General features: G+C 37.0%; 2 protein-coding genes across 2 annotated transcripts; both read left to right on the top strand.

Annotated features, from left to right (window-relative positions):
* Nucleotides 1–375: 375 nt before the first annotated feature.
* Nucleotides 376–9,042, top strand: LOC117116139 (cytochrome P450 3A24-like). The gene is made up of 2 exons (XM_033260118.1): nucleotides 376–4,256; nucleotides 8,831–9,042. The coding sequence occupies exon 1, from the start codon at nucleotides 455–457 to the stop codon at nucleotides 2,003–2,005; it is 1,551 nt and encodes a 516-aa protein (XP_033116009.1). The 5' UTR covers nucleotides 376–454; the 3' UTR covers nucleotides 2,006–4,256; nucleotides 8,831–9,042.
* LOC117116141 (cytochrome P450 3A24-like) lies at nucleotides 5,254–7,588 on the top strand. Its single transcript, XM_033260121.1, has one exon. It carries the CDS (start codon nucleotides 5,336–5,338, stop codon nucleotides 6,884–6,886), a length of 1,551 nt encoding a protein of 516 aa, XP_033116012.1. The 5' UTR covers nucleotides 5,254–5,335; the 3' UTR covers nucleotides 6,887–7,588.
* Nucleotides 9,043–12,328: the final 3,286 nt, after the last annotated feature.

Here is a 12,328-nt window from a genome sequence, read left to right as displayed (position 1 = left end):
AAACGTTTTCTCGACTTTTTGAAAATGTATAAATGTATATTGAGTCGTTCATAACAATTCGTCGGACGAATTATAAGATTTAGACTGAGCTCCTCCTCCCCTAAGAAATCAAAACCTACGGTACTAAAATTGTTCAGATATCAATACATCTAATTGCCGTTATTGACCAATATGCTCAATCGATTTTTAAGGATCCCATTATCTGGTCGCTCTGTGTTTAATCGGTTTTGTTGACTTAGCGTAGAGCAAACTAGTTTCTTTGCTAGGCCTATTAGTAACAACAGCCTTATTTAACTATTGTACCTTGGAGTCTCGTGAGCAAATATTGCACAATCTTGCGAAATTCTATGTTTAGAAAATGATTAAGTATGAACGCTCATAAGTGTATACTAAAGTCATATTAAATGTTGCAGACGACAGGATCGACAAGCCACTCGGATAGTCTGATCAGATCATGTCTATCCTTGGTTTAGAAGCACCAACATGGCTGCTTATTCTATTCGTTATAATCCTACTGTATGTGTACGGAATGTGGGGCTTTTCGTACTGGAAGGATCGAGGCATTTCTGGACCAAAACCACTACCTTTTGTCGGCAATGGACTTGACGTATTTTTTAAAACAGGGATGCATCAAAGCCAACTGAAGTACATATTAGAACATGGTCCTATTGTTGGTTATTTTGAGGGACGAAAACCACAGATCATTATAGGAGACCTGGACACGCTCCGACAGATACTCATCAAGGATTTTAATTATTTCCAAGATCATAGAAGGGTTAGTGACTTGGATTTTAAGCCTCTTGACAAGGGGCTCACGCAATTAGAAGGTCATGAGTGGAAGAGAATTCGAAATACAGTGACGCCAACGTTCAGCTCTGGCAAGCTTAAGATAATGGTACCATTGATCAATAATGCCTGTAAAACACTTCTTGGTAGGATCAATGACCTCATAAAATCAAAAGATGATATCAACGTGAAAGACATGTATGGTTGTTTGATGATGGATGTTGTTGCAAGCACGAATTTTGGTCTGCAACTAGATTCTGTAAAAAATCCAGAAAATCCATTTATAAAAAACATAAAGAACATTCTTTCCGGCGGACGGCTTTGGTTGTTCGCGGTTGCAGTAATGTTACCGGTAGTAGGAAAGCTTTTTAGATTACTTGGCGTTGGACTCTTCGATCCGAAATCAGTTAATTTCTTCACAGACGTCACAGATCAGGTTGTGAAGGAAAGAAAAAGTGATCCAAATAATGAGAGAGTGGATTTCATCAGATTGATGATTGATGCTCATGATATGGAGATTGCGAAAGAAGAAGATGGACTCAAAATCCATTTCGATGATGAGGATACAGAGCGTACACCAACGAAAAAACCGCTGTCAACTGAAGAAATGATGGCACAGGCTGTGTTGTTCATAGTAGCCGGTTACGACACCACCAGTACTCTATTGAGCTTTATCTCTTACTTGATGGCCCTTCATCCTGACATCCAAGACAAGCTCGTCCATCACATCGAAGAGGTCATGGAAGGTCAAGATTCAGTAACGTATGAAGCTATCACTAAAATGTATTATCTAGATCAGATAATCCATGAGACTCTACGGTTGTATCCATCAGCCCCATCAACAGACAGGTTGTGTACGTCTACCTGGACTCACGATGGTTTGACGATTGAAAAGGGTGTCGGAGTAATTGTTCCAATCTGGGCAATTCATCACAACCCTAACGTCTGGTCTGATCCAGAAAGGTTTGATCCAGATAGGTTCAGCAAAGAGAACAAAGAGAAGCACCATCCAATGGCCTGGATCCCGTTTGGACATGGACCTCGCAACTGTGTTGGTATGCGATTCGCTCTAACAACGGTTAAAATTGCAGTCGTTCACATCTTCAGAAAGTATCGAGCTGTTCCCGTAAAGAGTACCCCGATACCAATCGTATCCAAAGTTCTTGGTCAAGTTATTCCGAAGGATGGGATTCCTCTAGGTTTTGAGAAGAGGGAGTAAGTCTGAAATGAGTTCGTCGTACCTCTTTAAGGAGATATAAATTAACATTATTAAACTAATTAATAATATAAGCTGATAAACTGAATTAATTGGCCAATCAATTGAGCATTAATATATTTGCGGGGTTTTTTTTTTTTTCTCTCAAAGAATTCAGCAGGTTTGCTGTTTCCTTGTGTTGATTTCGCCTAGTTTATTTTTAGGTGCCTGTAAAAAATATGTTAACGTAATCAGCCTGTCATATCGAATACTTCAAACCTGCGGTGTGGTGTCTATTAGATCGCACGTCGAGTTATTTGGTCATATAAACGCCGATGTAATATGTCTTCCTTTTTGTATGTAGATTAAAAATCTAGAAAACACATTACACTATGAAGATTAGGCCCGGGATTTATCAATCTCAGCTAAGCAAATATCTTAAAGCAGACTTAGCAATGTAAAGGACTTAAGAGTGACGAACTTAAGATTTTTTGCTTAGCAGGTTTGATAAATTCGGCTCCGGATATTATTTAATTACACTCTACCAGAAAGGACCGTAGGCCTACTAAACACGTTAAGGTTTATAATGTAGGCCTATTAATCAGTCAACTATTACGATGAATTGATTATGGAATCGAGTTTCCCAAGGCTAACCGCAGTACGGTTAATCGTTTTATAAATTTTAATAACGGATGCAAAAACATCATGAAAAGTGTACATAACCTAAGCCTATACACCATATAACATAAGCTTCCATGGTACTACTTTTGCTATTCAAAACACTAAACGTTGTAGACAATCTTTTGTTCATAATTCCATTCATGTCTTCAATAAACATTTCAGTAGATAGTCATTTCTGGAAATGTTGCTGTCTCTTATTGGTGGGTGGGGACTTTTCAGGAGATATGGACACACTGTGATCCACCGGCAGACAGTTAGCTGTTTTCTGTCTCTGTGACTACCAGACTATTTTCTAGTTTCTGGCTGTTTTTGCAGATTCAGGGCAGCGCTGTCCCCTATTCCTGTAGCCGGAGGGTCATGGTGATATCTTTCCTGATCCTGACTCCACACCCACCAATAAGATTCAATAAGATTCAATAAGATTCATTAAGATTCAATAAATTCAATACGATTCATTAGATTTAAGTTATTTGAATATGTCTCTTTGGAGTTCTTTGTTAGTTTACTTTTTTCTTTATTCCTCTCAATCACTTGAATTTCATTTGTACCCTGTTTTTTGTCACGTATGTTGTTATCATTAGGCCGGCTATAACGCCGAAAACCTGGTATCAAACCTTTGAAACTTGTATCTTTCATGTTAGATAGAGTAGACAATAACACACATCCATAAAAAAATGATTGTTTTAGGACTTGTGACAATATTAAGTTTCTCCCGCCACAGGCCTATTTTTCAGCCGGCCGCTGGGTCTCCTAAACGTTAGGCGTACCACACCTTAACTTTTTATTTACCTTGACAAAGAACTCAAATTTACTCGGGAGATCGCTAAAAACACAGAATCTTATCTCCTGCGTAATACATTAGTTGCATTATATTGAAAAAGGCCAATTTCCCGTCAAAAAAAAAAGTGCTCGGAAATTGACTTATAATATTCGAATATGGATAGACGGATTTTCTGGCTCAAAGTTTTGCGGGGGATTATATTCCATGTGGAGGCTTAATTTTGTAGCCTGGTAGTATTACAAGTCGGTTCATATCTCTTCGATATGACGCGTTTGAGTAATAATAAATCCAACATCACCCGGGTTTATGAACATAGCTATGTTTTATACATTTCCTTAATCTGGTTGGCAAAGTGCCATTTTTGACCATTGTTTAGTTGGTGGATACAATATACAGTTGGCTTAGATTATTACTGTATTTTAATTATTTTTTACACAGAAGGCCATAATATTGAGATAGGGGCCTTCCAATAAAGCCCTGTCCATGTCATGCCTAAATACTGTCATGATGACATCACATCAAGACCACAGGCACGTGGGCATACAATAGTTTCTTTGTCAAAGAACATTTGATAGTGTGGACAGAGTATTAGATATTATCAATTGATTTAAAAGAAATGTAAAATGATCCAGAAGATCAAAGACTAACAAGGATCTGACAATGGAAGTTGTATTTTAAACAGGCAACGCATTTTGATGATAATGGTTGATTAATGTAGGCCTATAATACGTTGAAGTCACAATGTAATGTAATATACTGGGTTTGATAAAAATAATTAATTTAATTTTTAATTAATTTTTCAGTAGTTGATAGGTACTTACAGATATGCTAGTTGCCAAAGGCCTTGGAAACTTTCAGCTAATAAAACTGGCAACTGATTATGAGAGAGGTCCATATATTATACAAGAAAACAAGACATTAATTTAGTAGTAAAATATTGTTAATTTTAAAATTCTCTTGACAATATGCTAGATTGATTGTAATTATAATATAATATATATACTGTATTTACCAAATAAAATACATTGCATCAACATTTGGAGTATATTGGAATTTGTCTTAAGCCAGGTTTCCATAAAATCGCTACACGCTATCACAGAAAGCTTCAGCGACGCTGATTTGTCGATTCGGTCGAATAATATAGGGAGCATTTCCGTTAAGCCCCGCCCCTTGGATATTGTTGCTAAGGTCCAAAAAACGACATTAGGCCTGTTTTCCACTAGGCGAATTTATTCGCGCGAATCGAAAGCGTTGGTTCATGCGCACGCGCATTCACAATCCTATCGGAGTTTTTGCGAAGCGAAAAAATGTGCAACAAATCGGAGCTCAGGAAGCGAACCGACGCTTTGATTCGCTCGAATAAATTCGCCTAGTGGAAAACCAGCTTAAAGGAGCTTTCGATTGCACGACGACGATACAACGTATAACGTAATGACGTCACTAAAAATGTATATTGAGTCGTTCAGAACAATTCGTCGGACGAATTATAAGATTTAGACTGAGCTCCTCCTCCCCTAAGAAATCAACACCTACGGTACTAAAATTGTTCAGATATCAATACATCTAATTGCCGTTATTGACCAATATGCTCAATCGATTTTTAAGGATCCCATTATCCGGTCGCTCTGTGTTTAATCGGTTTTGTTGACTTAGCGTAGAGCAAACTAGTTTCTTTGCTAGGCCTATAGTAACAACAGCCTTATTTAACTATTGTACCTTGGAGTCTCGTGAGCAAATATTGCACAATCTTGCGAAATTCTATGTTTAGAAAATGATTAAGTATCTATGTTTAGAAAATGATTAAGTATGAACGCTCATAAGTGTATACTAAAGTCATATTAAATGTTGCAGACGACAGGATCGACAAGCCACTCGGATAGTCTGATCAGATCATGTCTTTCCTTGGTTTAGAAGCACCAACATGGCTGCTTATTCTATTCGTTATAATCCTACTGTATGTGTACGGAATGTGGGGCTTCTCGTACTGGAAGGATCGAGGCATTTCTGGACCAAAACCACTACCTTTTGTCGGCAATGGACTTGACGTATTTTTTAAAACAGGGATGCATCAAAGCCAACTGAAGTACATATTAGAACATGGTCCCATTGTTGGTTATTTTGAGGGACGAAAACCACAGATCATTATAGGAGACCTGGACACGCTCCGACAGATACTCATCAAGGATTTTAATTATTTCCAAGATCATAGAAGGGTTAGTGACTTGGATTTTAAGCCTCTTGACAAGGGGCTCACGCAATTAGAAGGTCATGAGTGGAAGAGAATTCGAAATACAGTGACGCCAACGTTCAGCTCTGGCAAGCTTAAGATAATGGTACCATTGATCAATAATGCCTGTAAAACACTTCTTGGTAGGATCAATGACCTCATAAAATCAAAAGATGATATCAACGTGAAAGACATGTATGGTTGTTTGATGATGGATGTTGTTGCAAGCACGAATTTTGGTCTTCAACTAGATTCTGTAAAAAATCCAGAAAATCCATTTTTAAAAAACATTAAGAGCATTCTTTCCGGCGGACGGCTTTGGTTGTTCGCGGTTGCATTAATGTTACCGGTAGTAGGAAAGATTTTTAGATTACTTGGCGTTGGACTCTTCAATCCGAAATCAGTTGATTTCTTCACAGACGTCACAGATCAGGTTGTGAAGGAAAGAAAAAGTGATCCAAATAATGAGAGAGTGGATTTCATCAGATTGATGATTGATGCTCATGATATGGAGATTGCCAAAGAAGAAGATGGACTCAAAATCCATTTCGATGATGAGAATACAGAGCGTACACCAACAAGAAAACCTCTGTCAACTGAAGAAATGATGGCACAGGCTGTGTTGTTCATAGTAGCCGGTTACGACACCACCAGTACTCTATTGAGCTTTATCTCTTACTTGATGGCCCTTCATCCTGACATCCAAGACAAGCTCGTCCATCACATCGAAGAGGTCATGGAAGGTCAAGATTCGGTAACGTATGAAGCTATCACTAAAATGTATTATCTAGATCAGATAATCCAGGAGACTCTACGGTTGTATCCATCAGGCCCATCAACAGACAGGTTGTGTACGTCTACTTGGACTCACGATGGTTTGACGATTGAAAAAGGTGTCGGAGTAATTGTTCCAATCTGGGCAATTCATCACAACCCTAACGTCTGGTCTGATCCAGAAAGGTTTGATCCAGATAGGTTCAGCAAAGAGAACAAAGAGAAGCACCATCCAATGGCCTGGATCCCGTTTGGACATGGACCTCGCAACTGTGTTGGTATGCGATTCGCTCTAACAACGGTTAAAATTGCAGTCGTTCACATCTTCAGAAAGTATCGAGCTGTTCCCGTAGAGAGTACCCCGATACCAATCGTAGCCAAAGTTCTTGGTCAAGTTATTCCGAAGGATGGGATTCCTCTAGGTTTTGAGAAGAGGGAGTAAGTCTGAAATGAGTTCGTCGTACCTCTTTAAGGAGATACAAATTAACATTATTAAACTAATTAATATTATAAGCTGATAAACTGAATTAATTGGCCAATCAATTGAGCATTAATATATTTGCGGGGTTTTTTTTCTCTCAAAGAATTCAGCAGGTTTGCTCTTTCCTTGTGTTGATTTCGCCTAGTTTATTTTTAGGTGCCTGTAAAAAATATGCTAACGTAATCAGCCTGTCATATCGAATACTTAAAACCTGCGGTGTCGTGTCTATTAGATCGCACGTCGAGTTATTTGGTCATATAAACGCCGATGTAATATGTTTTCCTTTTTGTATGTAGATTAAAAATCTAGAAAACACATTACACTATGAAGATTAGGCCCGGGATTTATCAATCTCAGCTAAGCATATATCTTAAAGCAGACTTAGCGATGTAAAGGACTTAAGAGTGACGAACTTAAGATTTTTTGCTTAGCAAGTTTGATAAATCCGGCTCTGGATATTATTTAATTACACTCTACCAGGGAGGACCGTAGGCGTACTAAACACGTTAAGGTTTATAATGTAGGCCTATTAATCAGTCAACTATTACGATGAATTGATTATGGAATCGAGTTTCCCAAGGCTAACCGCAGTACGGTTAATCGTTTTATAAATTTTAATAACGGAGGCAAAAACATCATGAAAAGTGTACATAACCTAAGCCTATACACCATATAACATAAGCTTCCATGGTACTACTTTTGCTATTCAAGTCGGATGGCCCAATTTTCACAGGATACTACCGGTACTAACTGTATGTTAGGCCTGTATTGTGATGCACACTTTTTTGTCACGTATGTTGTTATCATTAGGCCGACTATAACGCCGAAAACCTGGTATCAAACCTTTGAAACTTGTATCTTTCATGTTAGATAGAGTAGACAATAACACACATCCATAAAAAAATGATTGTTTTAGGACTTGTGACAATATTAAGTTTCTCCTGCCACAGGCCTATTTTTCAGCCGACCGCTGGGTCTCCTAAACGTTAGGCGTACCACACCTTAACTTTTTAGGTACCTTGACAAAGAACTCAAATTTACTCGGGAAATCGCTAAAAACACAGAATCTTATCTCCTGCGTAATACATTAGTTGCATTATATTGAAAAAGGCCAATTTCCCGTCAAAAAAAAAAGTGCTCGGAAATTGACTTATATTATTCGAATATGGATAGACGGATTTTCTGGCTCAAAGTTTTGCGCGGGATTATATTCCATGTGGAGGCTTAATTATGCAGCCTGGTAGTATTATAAGTCGGTTCATATCTCTTCGATATGACGCGTTTGAGTAATAATAAATCCAACATGACCCGGGTTTATGAACATAGCTATGTTTTATACATTTCCTTAATCTGGTTGGCAAAGTGCCATTTTTATACCATTGTGTAGTTAGTGGATACAATATACAGTTGGCTTAGATTATTACTGTATTTTAATTATTTTTTACACAGAAGGCCATAATATTGAGATAGGGGCCTACCAATAAAGCCCTGTCCAGACTACCAAATTTTGTTTAACAAAAACATGTAACATGTCTAAATATAGTCATGATGACATCACATCAAGACCACAGGCACGTGTCAAAGAACATTTGATAGTGTGGACAGAGTATTAGATATTATCAATTGATTTAAAAGAAATGTAAAATGATCCAGAAGATAAGGATCTGACAATGGAAGTTGTATTTTAAACATGCAACTCATTTTGATGATGATAATGGTTGATTAATGTAGGCCTATAATACGTTGAAATCACAATGTAATTTAATATACTAAGTTTGATAAAAATAAATACTGACTACTCCGTGCACTTAAAAGAAACAAAAATAGGTGGGAATGTGAAGAAACTTTTGCTCCCCCAGCAAAGGACACGTACATTTTGCAGCTTAATTTTTAAGTAGTTGATAGGTACTTACAGATATGCTAGTTGCCAAAGGCCTTGGAAACTTTCAGCTAATAAAACTGGCAACTGATTATGAGAGAGGTCCATATATTATACAAGAAACAAGACATTAATTTAGTAGTAAAATATTGTTAATTTTAAAATTCTCTTGACAATATGCTAGATTGATTGTAATTATATATATACTGTATTTACCAAATAAAATACATTGCATCAACATTTGGAGTATATTGGAATTTGTCTTAAGCCAGGTTTCCATAAAATCGCTACACGCTATCACAGAGAGCTTCAGCGACGCTGATTTGTCGATTCGGTCGAATAATATAGGGAGCATTTCCGCTAAGCCCCGCCCCTTGGATATTGTTGCCAAGGTCCCAAAAAACGACATTAGGCCTCTTTTCCACTAGGCGAATTTATTCGCGCGAATCGAAAGCGTCGGTTCATGCGCACGCGCATTCACATTCCTATCGGTGTTTTTGCGAAGCGAAAAAATGTAAAACAAATCGGAGCTCAGGAAGCGAACCGACGCTTTGATTCGCTCGAATAAATTCGCCTAGTGGAAAACCAGCTTAAAGGAGCTTTCGATTGCACGACGACGATACAACGGATAACGTAATGACGTCACTAAAAGTCATCTGCGCATGCGACAACGTTTAGGTCACCTCGTCACGCATGAGTGATTCCGTTCTAGCGTCGCCTCACAAATCGAAAGCTCCCTAGTGTTAAGCTCTGTCCAGATTAAAATTTTGTCTAGAGAGAGCAAACCTTGGCCCTTTGTCTAATTTTTAGTTTAGTTAATTTGATTTTTTTTAAATTTATTAATGTTTTTACCTGTACGGTTTTTAACAATTTAGCCTACTTTTATGGTGTAAGGCTCGAATAATTTCTACTGTACACAAACGTTTCCAATTAAAAAAAAAAAGGCTAATTGGTGGCGCTCTTCAAAATAATTTTCAAAAAAATACAGCAGTTGGAGATTTATCGTATTTCAAAAACTGCACAACTGGTAGGGCGAAATCAATATTGCCATATTTGTCCCAGGACGTTAAAGCAGGCTCCGGAGGAAAAAGGAAATGTCGTACAGCTGATTTTTCTAAGGCATAAAAAACTCAGAAGCGGTTAATGAGATACAGATTATTGAATATTTAAAAACTAGGGCATGCTTATTTCCACCTCCCCCAACCAGTTTTTCAAATATTAAAAAAGCTATATCTCATTAACCGTTCCCGAGTTTTTGTCAAGCATCCTTTTTGTGTCCTACACTGAGTATGCCGATCACTGGATACTTTTAATGACTTTTACCCCACAAAAAGTCTGTTTAGTCTGAATAAGAAAACGTCGTGTTTACCTTTTTTTTTTTTCTTTTTTTTTTTATTATCTGTTGGATAATAATGTTGATTAATATTTACAGTACAAGTATTATTTTATCAGATATTGAAATTAAGAGAACAAAATATGTAAATCTTAGAGTTTTATTTGTTATTGTCCTTTTTATCAGCCAAAATATAATAATAATAATAATAATAATAATAATAATAATAATAATAATAATAATAATAATAATAATAATAATAATAAATGTATTCTTATGTAGCGCAGAATGCTGGAAACCTCTCTATGCGCTTTACATTTAAAGCAAAAGCCGGATCAAAATTTAAAAAAAAGATGATGATTACAACAGTGAGCGAAAATCAGGTTAATTTTATGATATATTTATTTAGTTATTTATTTTTATAATAATAATGTTTAATTATGAAAAATTTCAGCCAAGTTTTTATCTTAATTACCTCCTCATTCCATTTTGTTTCTTTTCCATTTTAATTTAGATTTCTTTTCTATTCATCTATTTTACTGTTTAAATTGTCTTATGAGTTTGGTTTGTCGTTTCTTTTCTTTCCTTCCAGCCCTTGCCTGTATTGCCTACCACCACCTCTCCAACCAACCAACCAACCAACCCACCATTAATTCCACTCCATAAATCTACTAGCCAGTGCAAGCAAAACAGAAAATATCGGTGTTTCCTGAATAAGAAGTTGCATTCAAAGTCAAAGAAAATTTACAGGTTAATGAGAGAGTGCAGTCCCGTGAAATCGCCTCGTTGAATGCCGTTAATCACATTATATGACATATTTCTAATGGACAAAAACAATTGAAATTAGTTCAGATAAAGCCCCATTCCCGGCAAAATTTCAGTTGTTTAAGAAAAATCTAATTTTTGTATAATGTGACCTTTTCCGAGGGGTTTGGGTGTCAAATAATCAATCTATCAGAGCAGGGTCTGTCTCTTATACACATCTAGATGTGTATTCATCCCCCCCCCCAAATATTTTGATTATATATGGGATAAAATGGAGCTTTACACACTTCAAAAGACTGTCACAGAAATAATGTGCACTGTCTTATGCGCTTACAAAGATGAAAATTAGCATAATGAATTAATGTTGATAACAAAATTATTTTATCTGGTACCAATCTAAGCTCTTCTTTCCTTAGATGTGCTTGCAAAGAGAGCCACATTTGACACTGAAGGGTGTGTACGACGTCAGTAATGTTATGTCAATTCCAAGAATGTTTAAGGTTATATCGGTTGACGAGGAATTTATTGATTAGGCCTATAATAGCAAATTGCATCAATTTATTTTTCAAAAACAAGTTTTCCAGCTTCAGAGTGGGGCACATCCCCTGTCCGCACAAGGGCACACATTGGCGCTAACACCAGGCGCATAACAGGCGTCTTGGGTCAGAGTGGGTACCGGGTATTTATTTTCCCGGTTAATAATTTACCATACCCACCCCACGCCACTCCCCATATAAAAAACAATACGACATAGGGCTTATCTTATTTATAATATAGGCCACACACATGTGTTTGAAACAAAATATAAGCATTTTCATCATGGTTTTATTTATTACAAACATATTCTTTAACCATCAATACACGAGGCCCTTCTTTTAGGTTATAACAATCTATCTTAAATTTGTCTTTCTTGAGTTTGGGACTATTATGTGTTTAAATAACTTAAAAGAATAAACCTAAAAAAGCCCTAAAAACGCAAAATATTTTGGTGTATTTAATTCTAATTTCGTCGGAATTGATGAAAACTCCCTAAAATGTGCAATTTATAGAGGAAATTGGCCTACCGTAATACCGAAATTTGAGGTTTTAAGGCATTTCAGGGGATGAAAAGGGCATTTATAAAGGGGTGGGGAAGATTTTTCAAAGATTAAGATATTTTCCGCTTGTCCCCCAGTGGTTACGCCATCGGGCAGTATATGAAAGGAGTTATGACAGTTTTTGAAGTGGAGAAGTGGTTGCAGGGTGTTGTGAGTCTGGTCATTATAATATCTTCCTTTTTATTCTTGTCTTTTCTTTCCTTTTTTTCCCCTCTTCTTTCTCTATCCCTCTCTCTACCCTCTTTCTTTTCTCTTATTACCGTACCCAGCCCGGTACGACGGCTTGGTCAGCCCGGTAAAAACCGTCAGGGGAGGGGCAGTTTTCCCCC

Source organism: Anneissia japonica, unplaced genomic scaffold (genome assembly GCF_011630105.1).
Source record: "Anneissia japonica isolate Jap-2015-1 unplaced genomic scaffold, ASM1163010v1 scaffold287861_len940595_cov192, whole genome shotgun sequence".
Classification (NCBI taxonomy): domain Eukaryota; kingdom Metazoa; phylum Echinodermata; class Crinoidea; order Comatulida; family Comatulidae; genus Anneissia; species Anneissia japonica.
The sequence above is the reverse complement of the archived record's forward strand: the minus strand, read 5'-3'. Positions and strand labels throughout refer to the sequence as shown.

Bases quoted from the DNA above. Each gene is read 5' to 3' on its own strand.
- LOC117116139 (XM_033260118.1), top strand. From the start codon at position 455: ATGTCTATCCTTGGTTTAGAAGCACCAACATGGCTGCTTATTCTATTC.
- LOC117116141 (XM_033260121.1), top strand. From the start codon at position 5,336: ATGTCTTTCCTTGGTTTAGAAGCACCAACATGGCTGCTTATTCTATTC.